At 39.9% G+C, this 13,888-nt stretch overlaps 1 protein-coding gene across 3 annotated transcripts in view; it reads left to right on the forward strand.

The window, feature by feature from the left end:
- The window catches only part of kif21a (kinesin family member 21A), a 131,154-nt gene that overhangs the window by 39,173 nt on the left and 78,093 nt on the right, over positions 1–13,888 (forward strand). For all 3 annotated transcript variants that reach the window (XM_059987556.1, XM_059987557.1, XM_059987558.1), the window contains exons 5-6: positions 8,976–9,110; positions 12,335–12,502. In XM_059987556.1, coding sequence (XP_059843539.1) covers positions 8,976–9,110; positions 12,335–12,502 — 303 coding nt within the window. The remainder of the gene's footprint in view (positions 1–8,975; positions 9,111–12,334; positions 12,503–13,888) is intronic.

Below are 13,888 nucleotides of genomic sequence, written 5' to 3' on the forward strand. Positions count from 1 at the left end.
TACACGACCATGACATCTCAATTCTGAAATGATTATTTGAAGGACAATTACTAGACAAGAAATAGATTTTTACAAAATTTCCTTTGGCATTTTTGACCATAAGACATCGGAGCAGAATTGGGCCACTCGGCTCATCAAGTCTGCTCTGCCATTTCATCATGGCTGATTTATTCTCCCCCTCAACCCCATTCTCCTGCCTTCTTCCTGTAACCTTTGACACCCCTACTAATCAACAATCTATCAAGATCAACTTTAAATATGCACAGCGACTTGGCCTCCACAACCATCAGAGACAATGAATACCACAGATTCACTACCTCTAGCTAAAGAAATTCCTTCTTATCCCTGTTCTACAGGGACATTATTATTTTTTTCAGGCTCTGACCCCTGGTCTTGGACTTTCCCACTCTCCATGACTAGTACTTTTCAATATTTGATAGGTTTCAATGAAATTCTCCCCTTTATTACAAAACTCCAGCGAGTACAAACCCAAAGCCATCAAATGATCATCATACGTTAACTCTTTAATTCCTGGGATTATTCTCATGAGCCTCCTCTGCTTGCTGTCCAGACCCAGCACATCTTTTCTTAGGTAAGGGACCCAAAACTGTTCACCATATTTCAAGTGTGGTCTTTTGTACTCTAGTGCTCATGAAATGAATATTAACATTGCATTTGTCTTCCTTACTACAGACTAAACCTGCAAGGATGACCTTCATGGAATCCTGCATTAGGACTCCTAAGACCCTTTACCCCTCTGATTGCTGATTTTGCTCCCCATTTAGAAAACATTCCACACATGTTGTACTTTTGTCAATTCTTTAAGACAAAATATATAAAATCCCATCAAGTGACTGGGTTATCCTTTGCTTATTTGAAGGTCCTGATGGACTGTATTTATTTCATTCTTCAAATTACTTCTGTTTAACTGAATTGAATGCTGCTTTAAATTGTTTGTTCTGTCCCGTGGCACTCACTGGAAAATAATGGTGAACAGGAAGAGTGTCTTTAATGTTCTTGTGTGCAAACAATGAGACCAGTTATAATGCTTCACTGCGGCAGTTGGTGAAATGTGCATGCTCAGCATAGACTCTGCATAGCCTTTACTTGATTGAGGACCTGCAGAGAAAAAAATTGCAAAGAGATCCATTTATCCTATGCTATTCTATGCAACTATTCTGGAATAAACTAAATTTTGCAGATGTTAGATGGCATAGTGGATGGTTAAACCTAACATATTCTGACTTGCTTTAATCTGTTATTGAGGAAGGAGAAAGTATTAAACATGCTTTTCAGTATTAAAGAAACATGAAAGTGACGGTTTCTACCACTTTTAATTCGGATTTGTTTCTCAATGATTTGGAAATGAGATTCCATGATGTTTGAAGAGCTCAGAATTTAAGCTATATGCAGATATTATTCATGTGTTATCATTAATTGAAGAATTGAATTGGCTTTATTACTTGCATCTCACTCACACAAATCTTTGCACATTTAGATGGAGATGTAATTGCAATGTGCAATTTATAGTAATTTGTAATAACTAGTATTTACAACAGGGTGGTCACTATAACCAAAATACAACTGCGTCAGCGTGAATTAATCAGTCTGATGGCCTGGTGGAAGAAGTTGTCCCAGAGCCTGTTGGTCCTAGCCTTTATGCTGCAGTACCATTTCCTGGATGGTAGCAGCTGGAGCAGTTGGGGTGACTTGGGTCCCCAGTGACCCTTCGGCCCCTTTTTACACACCTGTCTCTGTAAATCTCCTGAATAGTGGAAAGATCACATCTACAGATGTGCTGGGTTGTCCTCGCCACTCTCCCTAGAGTCCTGCAATTGAGAAAAGTACAGTTCCCATACCAGGCAGTGATACAGCCAGCTAGGATGCTCTCATTTGTGCCCCTGTAAAACGTTCTTTGGATATGGGGACTGTTATGTCCGTAGCCCCCTCCTTTGTGAGAATCGCAAGATCACTGTTGGGTTGGGTCAAGGGGCCCAGGAAATGGGAGAAGAGACATGCAGACTGTCTCGTTTCCCTGGCGATGTAAGGCAATGGGACATGGCCATTGTCTCTTGGAGACCAATTTGTGGATTGAGATACTATGCTACGTGAACGCCCTCAGGCAAAGTGGGCTGGTTGAGGGAGAGAGTGCACACCCCCAACCTGATTGACATCTACGACCCTGCGAGTCAGGATAAAAGAGGGTCTGTAGGAACAGCCCCTCAGACGCACCAGAAGAAACGTTAAGCGATCACATAACAGCAGGAAGTCATCTGAAGGAGGCCACGTGCGTTCAGTTCCGTTGCTGGAATTGGTGGCTGGAACCACGGAAAACAGCTTTTAGCTAACAACGGGGAAACCCACTCCCCTGACTCAACGGATTGGCATCCTAAAAGACCTGGGCAAGTTTTAAACCGCCGCTCTCTTAAACCCAAAACGCTGCAGCGTGAACGAACTAACAGTGACCGTTATCTTTCCATCGGACAATACACTATACCCTAGACAACGATAGAGCTATTTCTTATTGGTTATTATTATACCCGCACTTTAGATTTAGTATTGACGACGTATATTATCTGTATGTTTGCATTCATCTTATTTTTGTGCCCTTTATCAATAAATACTTTCAAAAATAGTACCATCAGACTTCAACGGACCTCTCTATCTTTGCTGGTAAGTGATCCAGTTACGGGATTTCGTAACAGGACCCATGCCTAATTTACTCAACCGTCTGAGGTGAAAGAGGCTCTAATATGCTTTTTTCACCACACAGCTGGTGTGTACAGAACCTGTGAGATTCTTGGTGATTTGTAAGCTGAGGAATTTAAAGCTGTTCACCCTCTCAACCCCAGATCCATTGATGTCAATAGGGATTAGCCTGTCTCCAGTCCTCCTGTAGTCCACAACCAGCTCCTTTGTTTTTGCAGCATTGAGGGAGAGTTTGTTTTCTTGACAACTGTGTGTCAGGGTGATGACTTCTCTGTAGATAGCCTCATTATTATTTGAGATACGGCCAATCAATGTAGTATCATCAGCAATTTTAATTCGCAGATTGGAGCTGTGGGTGACAACACAGTCTTGGGTATACAGAGAGTAAAGGAGGGTGCTAAGGATAAAGTCCTACAGTGCACCTGTGTTAAGGGGTAGAGGTGAGGAAACCTGCTCTTACCACCTTGCGCCAATCTGTCCGGAAGTCCAGGATCCAGCTGCACAAGGCAGGGTGAAGGCCAGGATCTCAGAACTTCTTGTTAAGCCTGCAGGAAATTATGGTGTTAAATGCTAAACTGTAGTCCAAGAAGAGCATTCTCACATAAGCATCCCTCTTATTCAGGTGTGTAAGGATGGTGTGAAGAGCTATGGCTATTGTGTCATCTGTCGATCGGTTGTGTTGGCAGGCGAATTGTAGGGGGTCCAGTATGGGTGTCAGCATGCTGCAGATGTAGTCCTTGACCAGCCTCTCAAAATGTTTGCTTATTATTGAAGTGGCTGCAACAGGACTCCAGTCATTCAGACTTGGTCTTGGTGGATGTTGTGAAGCAGGAAGGCACTACACAGGGAGACTGGAGAGGGAGAGATTAAAAATGTCTGTAAACACACCTGCCAGTTGTGCCACGCATATCCTGAGTACCTGCCCTGGGACGCCGTCCAATCCCGTAGCCTAGCGACTGTCGCTCAATGGAAACACCTGCGTATTTCAGCCTCAGAGATGACTAAGGTGAATTTGTTTCAGTGGGTCAGTGTTGGCGATATTCAGCCAAGTGTATTGGAAAAAAAAGATTTTTCTCATCTGGGAGAGAGGCAGCAATGTTGGCAACACCACTGCTCTTGGCTTTGAAATCTGTGATGGTGTGCAGACATTGCTATAAGCTGTGTGTGTTATTGGTGGAGGGTTGTGTCTGGATGTTCTCCCTGTTCTGTCGTTTCGCTGCCTTGATGACTTTAAGCAGATCGTAGCTGCTGATTACTGGCAATATAAGCTCTGTGTCACATGACATATGCTGCTCGCACGGAACTGTTCATCGGGGGTTTCTGGTTTGGAGAGAACCTGACCAATTTCTGGCGGACAACATCCTCAGTGCAATTCTGGATGAAGCTCAGTAGACATCCTCATCATGGAAGACTTCATCAAAGCAGTCCTGCAGCATGGAGACTAGCAGTTGACAGTTTTTAAAATGGCCACCCTTGTTTCAGCTTCTGCCTGTATATCGGCAGAAGCAAGATGGAGAGGTGATCGGACTTGCCAAGTGGTGGACGAAGGAGTGCTTTAAGCATTGCAGAAGGGAGAGTAGCGGTGGTCGAGTATGCTATCTCCCCATGTGCTCACCTGGATGTGTTGGAAAAAACTTCAGAGAGACTTTCTACAGTGGCACTGTATTAAAGCCACCGGCGATGATGAAAGCAGCCTCTGGGTATGCAGTCTCCAGGGTGCTGATGGTCTCGTACAGTTCCTTGAGAGCCAGGTCAGTTTCAGCCTGTGATGGAATATGCATAGCTGTGATAATAACTCCCTAGGCAGCCAGAAGGGTCCACACAGCAGCACAAGGTACTCCAGGTTTGGGGAACAAAAGGATTTGAGGGCATGCACACACCAAGGGGTTACACCGAGCATTATTGACCATGAAGCATATCCGCCTTTGTTCTTCCCAAAGAGGTTCAACCCGGAACAGGGAGAACCCAGAGGGCTCGATAGCATGATCCGTTATCTCCTCCATCAGCCAGGTCTTCATGAAGCACAAAATATTACATTCTTTTGTTTCCCGTTGGTAGGAAATTCTGGCTCTCAGTTCACACAGCTTATTGTCCAGGGACTGAACATTAGCTAGGTGTATTCTAGGGAGCGGCAACTGATCAGCACACTGTCTCAACCTCACCAGGATACCGGTCCTTCTCCCATGCCTCTAGTGCCACTTCCGAGGTAGTGGCATTGTAATAAATGGCCTCCCATGTAAGCAGGGGTTCCCAATGTAGAAAAGGGGCGCGTAGTGGGTAAATGCTCTTCCCGATGTTCAGAAGAGTCAGGCTATCATATCTGATGTGACTATCAGCTACTTGAACAAGAAATGCGAAGGAAATTGTACTGAAATATCAATATTGTTGATTTCAAAATTAGTTTCTATTCATTGTACTAACATCGGGGGTGGAGAAAAAGGACATCACTCAAACGATGTACAACTCTAAAATTTTGATGTGCCATTATTTGCGATTTGGTGAATTCAGCTTAAATTTTTTTCATTAGTAGTCAACAGCTTTGAACCTGATATTAACTTGGAGAAGCAACTGAATTGTAAGATGTATGCATATGCAGAACAAGAAAAAAATCTGGGATCAACCAAGAAAACTGAATGCAAAATCAAAATATGGTCAATGCTAGAATTCCAAAATTAAATACCAAGCTCTTGGACAGCTGCAGCTCGTGCAGAGACATAGCTCAGATGTGAGACACTCAAGTTGTAAAAAGTACGAGATTTGAGTAACTGAAATGAGGGAAGCAAGTAAAGGAAGAAATATCCAAAAGGGAAAACCCTTAGTGGAAGGCAAGAATGATATAAATGACAGAGGAGTTGATGGTGGAAGAAACATTGCTGATAATACTCGGTCTTTTAAAGGAAGCTGGTTTTAGAAGAGAGGAAAATGAGAATTCCTTGATGTTGCTGAATACAGTTTTGTTTCTTTAAGGGTGAAATGTACCAGTTTTTACAATAAGGTTGCTTTGAACATTATTGTAATGGTTTAGGAGTTAGAAGCACGATTGAGAACATAATGAACAGTTAAAGGTACAGGTAACTGAATTCGATGAGCTGTAATGTGTGGTTGTTCATGGCAGAGAATACGTTGTCTTGAATAACGAAAGCTTAATGAATTTGATTAAATCCTTTCTACCTATTGGGTGTGTTTGCAACATACGTATGAGAAGTTAAGAGATAAAAATACAAAGGAGTGAAAGGGGTGATACGGAGTAAGGCTATGTCCACACTACACCGGATAAATCCGTTACCGAAGCTTTTTCTCTTCGTTTTTATCCTTCGTCCACACTAAAATGGTGTTTTCATCCCCCAAAACCGGAGCTTTTCAGAAACGCTGTCCAAGGTGTGTAATTTTGAAAATGCTGCTTGAGCAGATCAGTGTGGATGGGGTAACCGGAGAAATCTGAAAACGCTGTCAGATGGCAGTGCACCATTTCATTGTTTTCCTGAACGCAACCTAACAATTTCAGAAGAGATGGCAACGAAACTGACACCAAAAGAGCTAGAAATGTACTCACCAAATACTTTGACCCATAACTTATTGAATAAATAAGTATACTCACTTTGCCCTGTTTTCTGTCCTTGCTTGTATGAAGATGGTTTACCTATTTATGCAAGTACTTCTCTGACAATAGATGTGTAACAGCCTAATGTAACATTGTATGGAAATACAAGATAATACTGATGCTGACACGTTTTATACATTTAACAAGGTACTTTATTAATGCAACAGGGTTCATCAGTTTTTTCAATGTTCGTCATCTGCCGGGTCATACTGTCCTTGAACTCCCTGTCGGTTGCCTCCATATGCTGCAGTATTTGTGTTTTTTTTCAGTTTTAAGTCCTCCTGCGCAAGAGCCAACTGCTGCCTGTAGCTTAAGTTTTTCTAGTCTGTAACTGAACAAACGTGCACCAAGTCTTTCACGGCAAGATTCGACACCAAACATGTGTCTTGTTTTCGGTAGATGTGTCCTGCGCATGACCAGTAGGAGGAGATTTGCTGAAATCTCTATTTCAATGTGGAAGGAGATATTTTTACAAATGCCTAGTATTGGATGCCTATTGTTTTTATGCGAAACCGGCATTTTCAAAATATCTGGTCTAGTGTGGATGTAGCCTAAGTCAAGATGGTGCAGATGGAATGGTCCCTTCAGATTGTGGAAGGCAAACTTACTTGATTTGTTTAGTGACATTACAGGAGCAATTCAAGTGAGCACACTTGTAGTTAGGAGCAACATTCCATTCAACCTCAATGAATTAAAACAAATACCTTAACCAAATATTGTCTTAAATAAGACACTGAATTATAAGAAATCTGCATCCGCAATGCAAATGCCACCTCTTTTGCATTTGTTCTGACAGTGTCACCTTCTGTACATATTTCCTATTGTATCTTTCCTTGTAGAAACTGTATTGCATAGCATCTGATTTGTGTTTTAACCTGCTCCATAAATAGAGAGTTTTGGGGCTATTCCGATTTGCTTGTTTACCATTATGAATTTTTGAGGTGCATTACTTTTTGGTTTTGCAACTTCTTGCCGTATTTTTGTTTCTCAAATACAAATATTTGTTGAATGTTGTTAAATAATGTTTCGGCATGTGTAACAGCATATGATGATTCCAGTGTACATCAGCAAATTGGCAACGAAGAAGACTGAATGCAGAATCAAAGTACTGTTGATGCTGGAAATCTGAAATTAAGTTCTGGGACAACTGCTGGTCATGTATCTTAAGGGAATTTAAACAAGGTTTTGTTGAGATCAAAGAGAAAAAAATCTCCAGAGTACCTCAGATAATGATTCTCAATCAATTGACAATCAATTCTCAAAGGCAAATCACTGTGTTTTTACTTCAAACATCAATTTGGATGCAGACTTTGAGACTAATTGGACAGTGATGAGCCCCATGTGGATCAGTGTTCATGTGACTGAGTGGAACCTTGGAAAAGTGAATTTGGTAGTGAAAGATCTCCAGGTGCTGCTTGTAGATTTGGATGTGAAATTGCTGATGTCAATCTAAATTTTCAGCACCCTTGCAGATGCTAAGTTCTGATGTTGCTAAAAGTTTTAAAACTGAAGAAAGAGACAAAAATGAACGATTCTATTAAAATAAGTGCACTGTACTGTACAGCAAATTTGTAAAACATTGACTATATACAAATAGACCTTGGGATGTTATTGATTTTTGCAAAGGTTTTTGAATGTCCTCTCATTTGAATAACATGTCTTGTAATTTTTTTTATTTTTGAGTATCATACAGTATGTATTGAAATATATTAAATGTTCCAAAGACCAACAGAATCTTGTAGGGTGAACAAACACCGTGCCAAAAAAAGCAAACTGCAAACACAAAAGGAAAAAAAATAAGTAAATATTGAGAACATGTGATTAAGAATCCTTAAAAGTGAGTCCACAGGTTGTGGGTGTGAGAACAGTTTGGTGATGGGCCAAATGAGGTTGAGTGAAGTTATCCCCTCTCATTTAAGAACCTGATAGTTGAGGGGTAACAATTGTTCCTGAACCTGATTGTGTGACTTCTCAAGCTCCTATAACTCCTTTCTGGTGGTAACAGTGGGAAGAGAGCATAACCTGGAAAGTGAGTGTCCTCACCTATAGAATTCGTCAAAGTTTTAGATGTCATGCTGAATTTTTGCCAACTTCTAAGGAAGTAGAAGCATTGCCGTGCTTTCTTCATAATTGCACATGTGCTGGGCCCAGGACAGGTCCACTGAAAGGATAACACCAAAGAATTTAAATTGCTGACCCTCTCCACCTTTGATCAACCGATAAGGACTGGTAACAAAACATATAGCATTTTTCCTACATAGTAAAGAGAAGCACCATTAGCAAATGGTCCAAATCACACCCTAACTTTTCTACAGATATAGAAATAATATACTATTTTTAAGGGATTCATTTTTCATTGAACCTTAATACATATACTACCCCTTCATCACCAATTGTTGAGCCCACTGGTAAAGAGTGATCACAAAAGGGAAAATTATATTTTTAAATTAAAACATAAATTAAATATTTGGGGTTTTGGCCCGAAACGTTGTCACTACCTCCTCCCATAGCTGCTGTCTGGCATGCTGAGTTCTGCCGGCATCTTGTGTTTTTATAAATTAAATATTACTTGTTTTTGGTAAAACAACTACCATGAGCAGAGCAGTGCTGAAAAGACTTGTTTGCCAGATTTATGATCTGATATCTATTCTCCTTTGTTTTGTAGATGTTGCAATGCCTTAAACTGGGAGCTCTTTCTCGTACAACTGCTAGCACCCAGATGAATGTTCAGAGTTCTCGGTCCCATGCTATTTTCACAATACATATCTGTCAGATGCGTGTCTGCATCAAAATTGATAATGTAAGTTCCTAACATCTGTCAGTTATTAATATGATCAAATTTGTTGCTATTTTTATTCAACTTTATTTTTCTTTATTTCTCTTCATTTACAGTGTTGTTACTTAGGAAAATTAAATCTGTTCTGTGAATTGTATTTTACAAGTTTTTAGTGGAGACTAATATGTAGCTTTCTGTCTTGTTCAGATAATAAAATTAAAGCTGCAATGATTTTTTTTTAAAAATTATAGATAAAAGAAAATAGGCAATACTGTTTTATGCCTTTGGAACTTAAATGCTGTATAGATTAAAGAGAAGTGATTATGTACAATTTGGGGAAATATGGGATTATTTACATCAGTGACCACCTTATTAGTTACACCTGTATACTTTGTTATTGCAAATACCTAATCAGTCAATCATGTGGCAGCAACTTAATATATAAAACATGCAGACATGTTCAAAAGATTCATTTGTTGTTCAGACCAAACATTGGAATGGGGAAGAAATGTGATCTTAAGTGACTTTGGCCGTGGAATGATTGTTATTGCTGGTCAGTATGTTTTGAGTACCTCAGACACTACTGATCTCCTGGGATTTTCGCACACAACAGCCTCTAGAGTTTACAGAGAATGATGAGAAAAAACATCCAGTGCAGCACTTTTGTGGATGGAAATGTCTAGTTAATGACAGAGGTCAAAGATGAATAGTTAGACTGGTTACAATAGCCAAGCTGACAGGAAGGTGACAATAACTCAAATAACCACGCATTACAACAGTGGTGTTTTGAAGAGCATCAATGAATGCACAGAATGTTGAACCTTGAAGTGGATGGGCTACAGCAATAGAAGACAATCCAGGACTCAGCACATATACCTAATAAAATGGCCACTGTGTGTATGTTACCTTAAGGTAGATGGGAAAGATATATAAACTTTTGAAAATCAAAAGAAGTCCACTGACTTTGAAATTATAACATAATGCTGGAAACATTCAGCAGTTTCAGAGTGACTGTGGAAAGAGAAATGTGGTTAATATATCAGGCTTAAGAGCCTTTGTCAAAACTGTGAAAGTGATAAAGCAGGTTAGATTTATGTTGGAGAGAAGATGGGGAAGGATAAAGGAAATATTTCTGATGGATGAGTCTAGGGTTGCCATAGTGATTCTGTTAGTGCATCTGCCTGTTTGATTAAGAAGGACAATTAGAAGAGAAAATTATGTTTATGGGTAATGCAAGTTCATATGCATTGAACTGAGTCCTGAAGGTTGTACCATGTTCAGGCTAAACATATTTGAGCCTTGATAAAATTGGCAGCAATTAAAATTGAATTTGTATATTATTTTTTAAATTTCTTGTTTAATGTTTTAAGTGAACCAGAGGATCCTAAGAACATCTTTAATGTGGTCATTGAAAATAATGATTTCCAAATGAGGCTTCCTTTTTACTTGATTTTAAAAATACAGTGGCAAGCAAACGTTTGGAGACCCTGCATGGTCAGTACTTAGTAGCACCCCCTTTGGCAAGTGTCACAGCTTGTAAATGCTTTCCGTAGCCAGCTAAGAGTCTTTCAATTCTTGTTTGGGGGATTTTTGCCCATTCTTCCTTGCAAAAGGCTTCTAGTTATTGTGAGATTCTTGGGCTGTCTTGCATGCACTGCTCTTTTGAGGTCTATCCACAGATTTTCGATGATGAGGAACTGTGAGGGCCATGGCAAAACATTTAGCTTGCGCCTCTTGAGGTAGTCCATTGTGGATTTTGAGGTGTGTTTAGGATCATTATCCTGTTGTAGAAGCCATCCTCTTTTCATCATCAGCTTTTTTACAGACGGCGTGATGTTTGCTTCCAATATTTGCTGGTATTTAATTGAATTCATTCTACCCTCTAAGTGAAATGTTCCCCATGCCACTGGCTGCAACACAAGCCCAAAGCATGATCGATCTACCCCCGTGCTTAACAGTTGGAGAGGTGTTCTTTTGAAATTCTGCACCCTTTTTTGTGCAAACATACCTTTGCTCATAGCAGCCAAAAAGTTCTATTTTAACTTCATCAGTCCCCAGGACTTGTTTCCAAAATGCACCAAGCTTGTTTAGATGTTCCTTTGCAAACTTCTGATGCTGAATTTTGTGGTGAGGACAAAGGAAAGGTTTTCTTCTGATGACTCTTCCATGAAGGTTATATTTGTGCAGGTGTTGCTGCACAGTAGAACAGTGCACCACCACCCCAGAGTCTGCTAAATCTTCCTGAAGGGCTTTTGCAGTCCAACAGGGGTTTTGATTTGCCTTTCTAGCAATCCTATGAGCAGTTCTCTCGGCAAGTTTTCTTGGTTTTCTAGACCTCAACTTGACCTCCACCAGTCCTGTTAACTGCCATTTCTTAATTACATTAGGAACTGAGGAAACAGCTACCTGAAAACGCTTTGTTATCATCTTATAGCCTTCTCCTGCTTTGTGGGCATCATTTATTTTAGTTTTCAGAGTGCTAGGCAACAGAGTATTTATTTCTAAAGCTTTGAAATTTGTATAGATAGATAGATACTTTATTCATCCCCAAGGGGAAATTCAACATTTTTCCAGTGTCCCATACACTTATTGTAGCAAAACTAATTACATACAGTATTTAACTCAGTATAAATATGATATGCATCTAAAATCACCCTCTCAAAAAGCATTAATAAATAGCTTTTAAAAAGTTCTTAAATATCATCTGGCCTTTCCTAATGATGACTGTGAACAAGCCATAGCCCTAACAAGCTAATTAAGGTCTGAGACCTTGGTAAAAGTTATCTGAGAGCTCAAATGTCTTGGGGTGCCCAAACTTTTGTATGGTTCTCCTTTCCTTTTTTTTTCCCACTCTAAAATTGTACAAAAGTGATACACTAATCTTGCTTAAAATGTTGAAAATAATGTTTCTTCTTTTGCTTTATGACTTTTGGAGATCAGTTCATCTTCTACAGACATAACTATTCACAGTAACAGAAATTTTGACCAGTGGTATCCCTAATCATTTGCATGACACTGTATATAGTTGGGTTTGTGGGATGCAGGTGTTAGTAGTATAGAGAATCAAATGCACAAAATATGAGAAATGAATTTGCTGCGAGTATGCTGTCCAGTTATCACCTATAAATCGGAATTGATAACATTATAATTTAAGGCAATTTGCACAGCTCAATTTGAAGTTCTTAATTGTGCTACATTTCTTCATATTTCAAATTGACACAAATTAACTGTTTTGGATTTTTTTTCAGGATGAAATGATAGATAACAAATTAATTAATGAATCAAGAGAAATGAACGAGTTTGAAACCTTGACGGCCAAGTTCCATTTTGTTGACCTCGCAGGATCAGAACGACTGAAGCGTACAGGAGCAACTGGAGAACGAGCAAAGGAAGGAATTTCAATTAACTGTGGTCTAGTAAGTACATGTTGAGTTATGCTTTGAAAATAGTACTGTCATATATGGTCACAGTTGAGAGTTGTAAGCTTGAACAGACAATATCTATATTGTGTGCAAATTATGTTGAAATGTGGTTAAACAGACAAAGTTTTACTGGTGTTGGTATGATGTACAAATTAAATACATATAGAAACACTTTTTTTTAAATGAAAATTATGTGACAAGGTTAGATGTTTGGTACCTGGATTTTTGTTGGTTTCTCACAGGGTCAGTTGCCTTGGGTGAAATTCCCTTGTCCATTCGTCCCACCCCAGTATTCTCTGTTCCGGCACTTAGCCATGAAAGCCGACAAAGTGCTACACTTGCCCATTCACCACTTCCCTCACCTCCATTCAGTGCCTCACACAGTCTTTCCAGGTGAGGCAACGCATCACCTGCGAATCTGCTGGGATCATCTATTGTAATTGGTACCTACAATGCTGCCTCAACTACTTCGATGAGACCTGTCATAAATTGGGGGACTGCATCGTCGAGCATTTCCACACCATCCGCCAAAAGTAGAGTTTCCCAGTGGCCAAACATTTTATTTCAGATTCAGATTTCCATTCTCGTTGGTCCATGGCCTCTTGTTGTACCATGAAGCCACGCTCAGGATTGAGGAACAACACCCTATATTCAGTCTGGGTAGCCTCCAACCAGACAGCATAAATATCAATTTCTCCTTCCGGTTTAAAAAAAAGTCCTTCCCCTCCCCTGTTCTATTCTCCACTCGAGCCTCTTACCTTTCCTTAATCTGCCTATCACCTCCCCTTGGTGCCCATCCTCCTTCCTTTTCTCCTGTAGTCCACTCTCCTCTCCTGCCCTTTACCTTTCCCACCCATGTGGCATCATCTAAAACCTTCTAGCTAGCCTTCTTCTCCTCTCCCCCCCCCCCAACTTTTTATTCTGACATCTTCCCCCTTCCAGTCCCGAAGAAGGGTCTTGACCCAACATCTTGACTGCTTGTTCATTTCCATGGATTCTGCCTGACCTGCTGAGTTCCTCCAGCACTTTGTCTATATCACTTTAGATTTACAGCATCTGCAGAATTTCTTCTTTTTATATTAATTACCAGCTGTATAAACGGATCTGTGAGGGAAAGCTTGAAAAAACTGTTGCTATTTAGTATTGGGAAGACGATGTTGTAATTACATGCAAATTTATGAAACTACACCGGATCCAAGATTTAAAATAAATGTGAATAACAGTCCAGGCAATATCTTCAAATTATAGTCACTATTTTTACACGAGAAACACAGCAATCAATTCGTGAAGAAGTTTCTATAAACAGTAATGTGTAGTTAATGTTAAACTTAGTTTAGTAATATTGGCTATGAAAACTTTCCCAGCCCCTCTAATAGTGTC

The sequence above is a fragment of the Hypanus sabinus genome, chromosome 13 (genome assembly GCF_030144855.1).
Source record: "Hypanus sabinus isolate sHypSab1 chromosome 13, sHypSab1.hap1, whole genome shotgun sequence".
Lineage (NCBI taxonomy): Eukaryota > Metazoa > Chordata > Chondrichthyes > Myliobatiformes > Dasyatidae > Hypanus > Hypanus sabinus.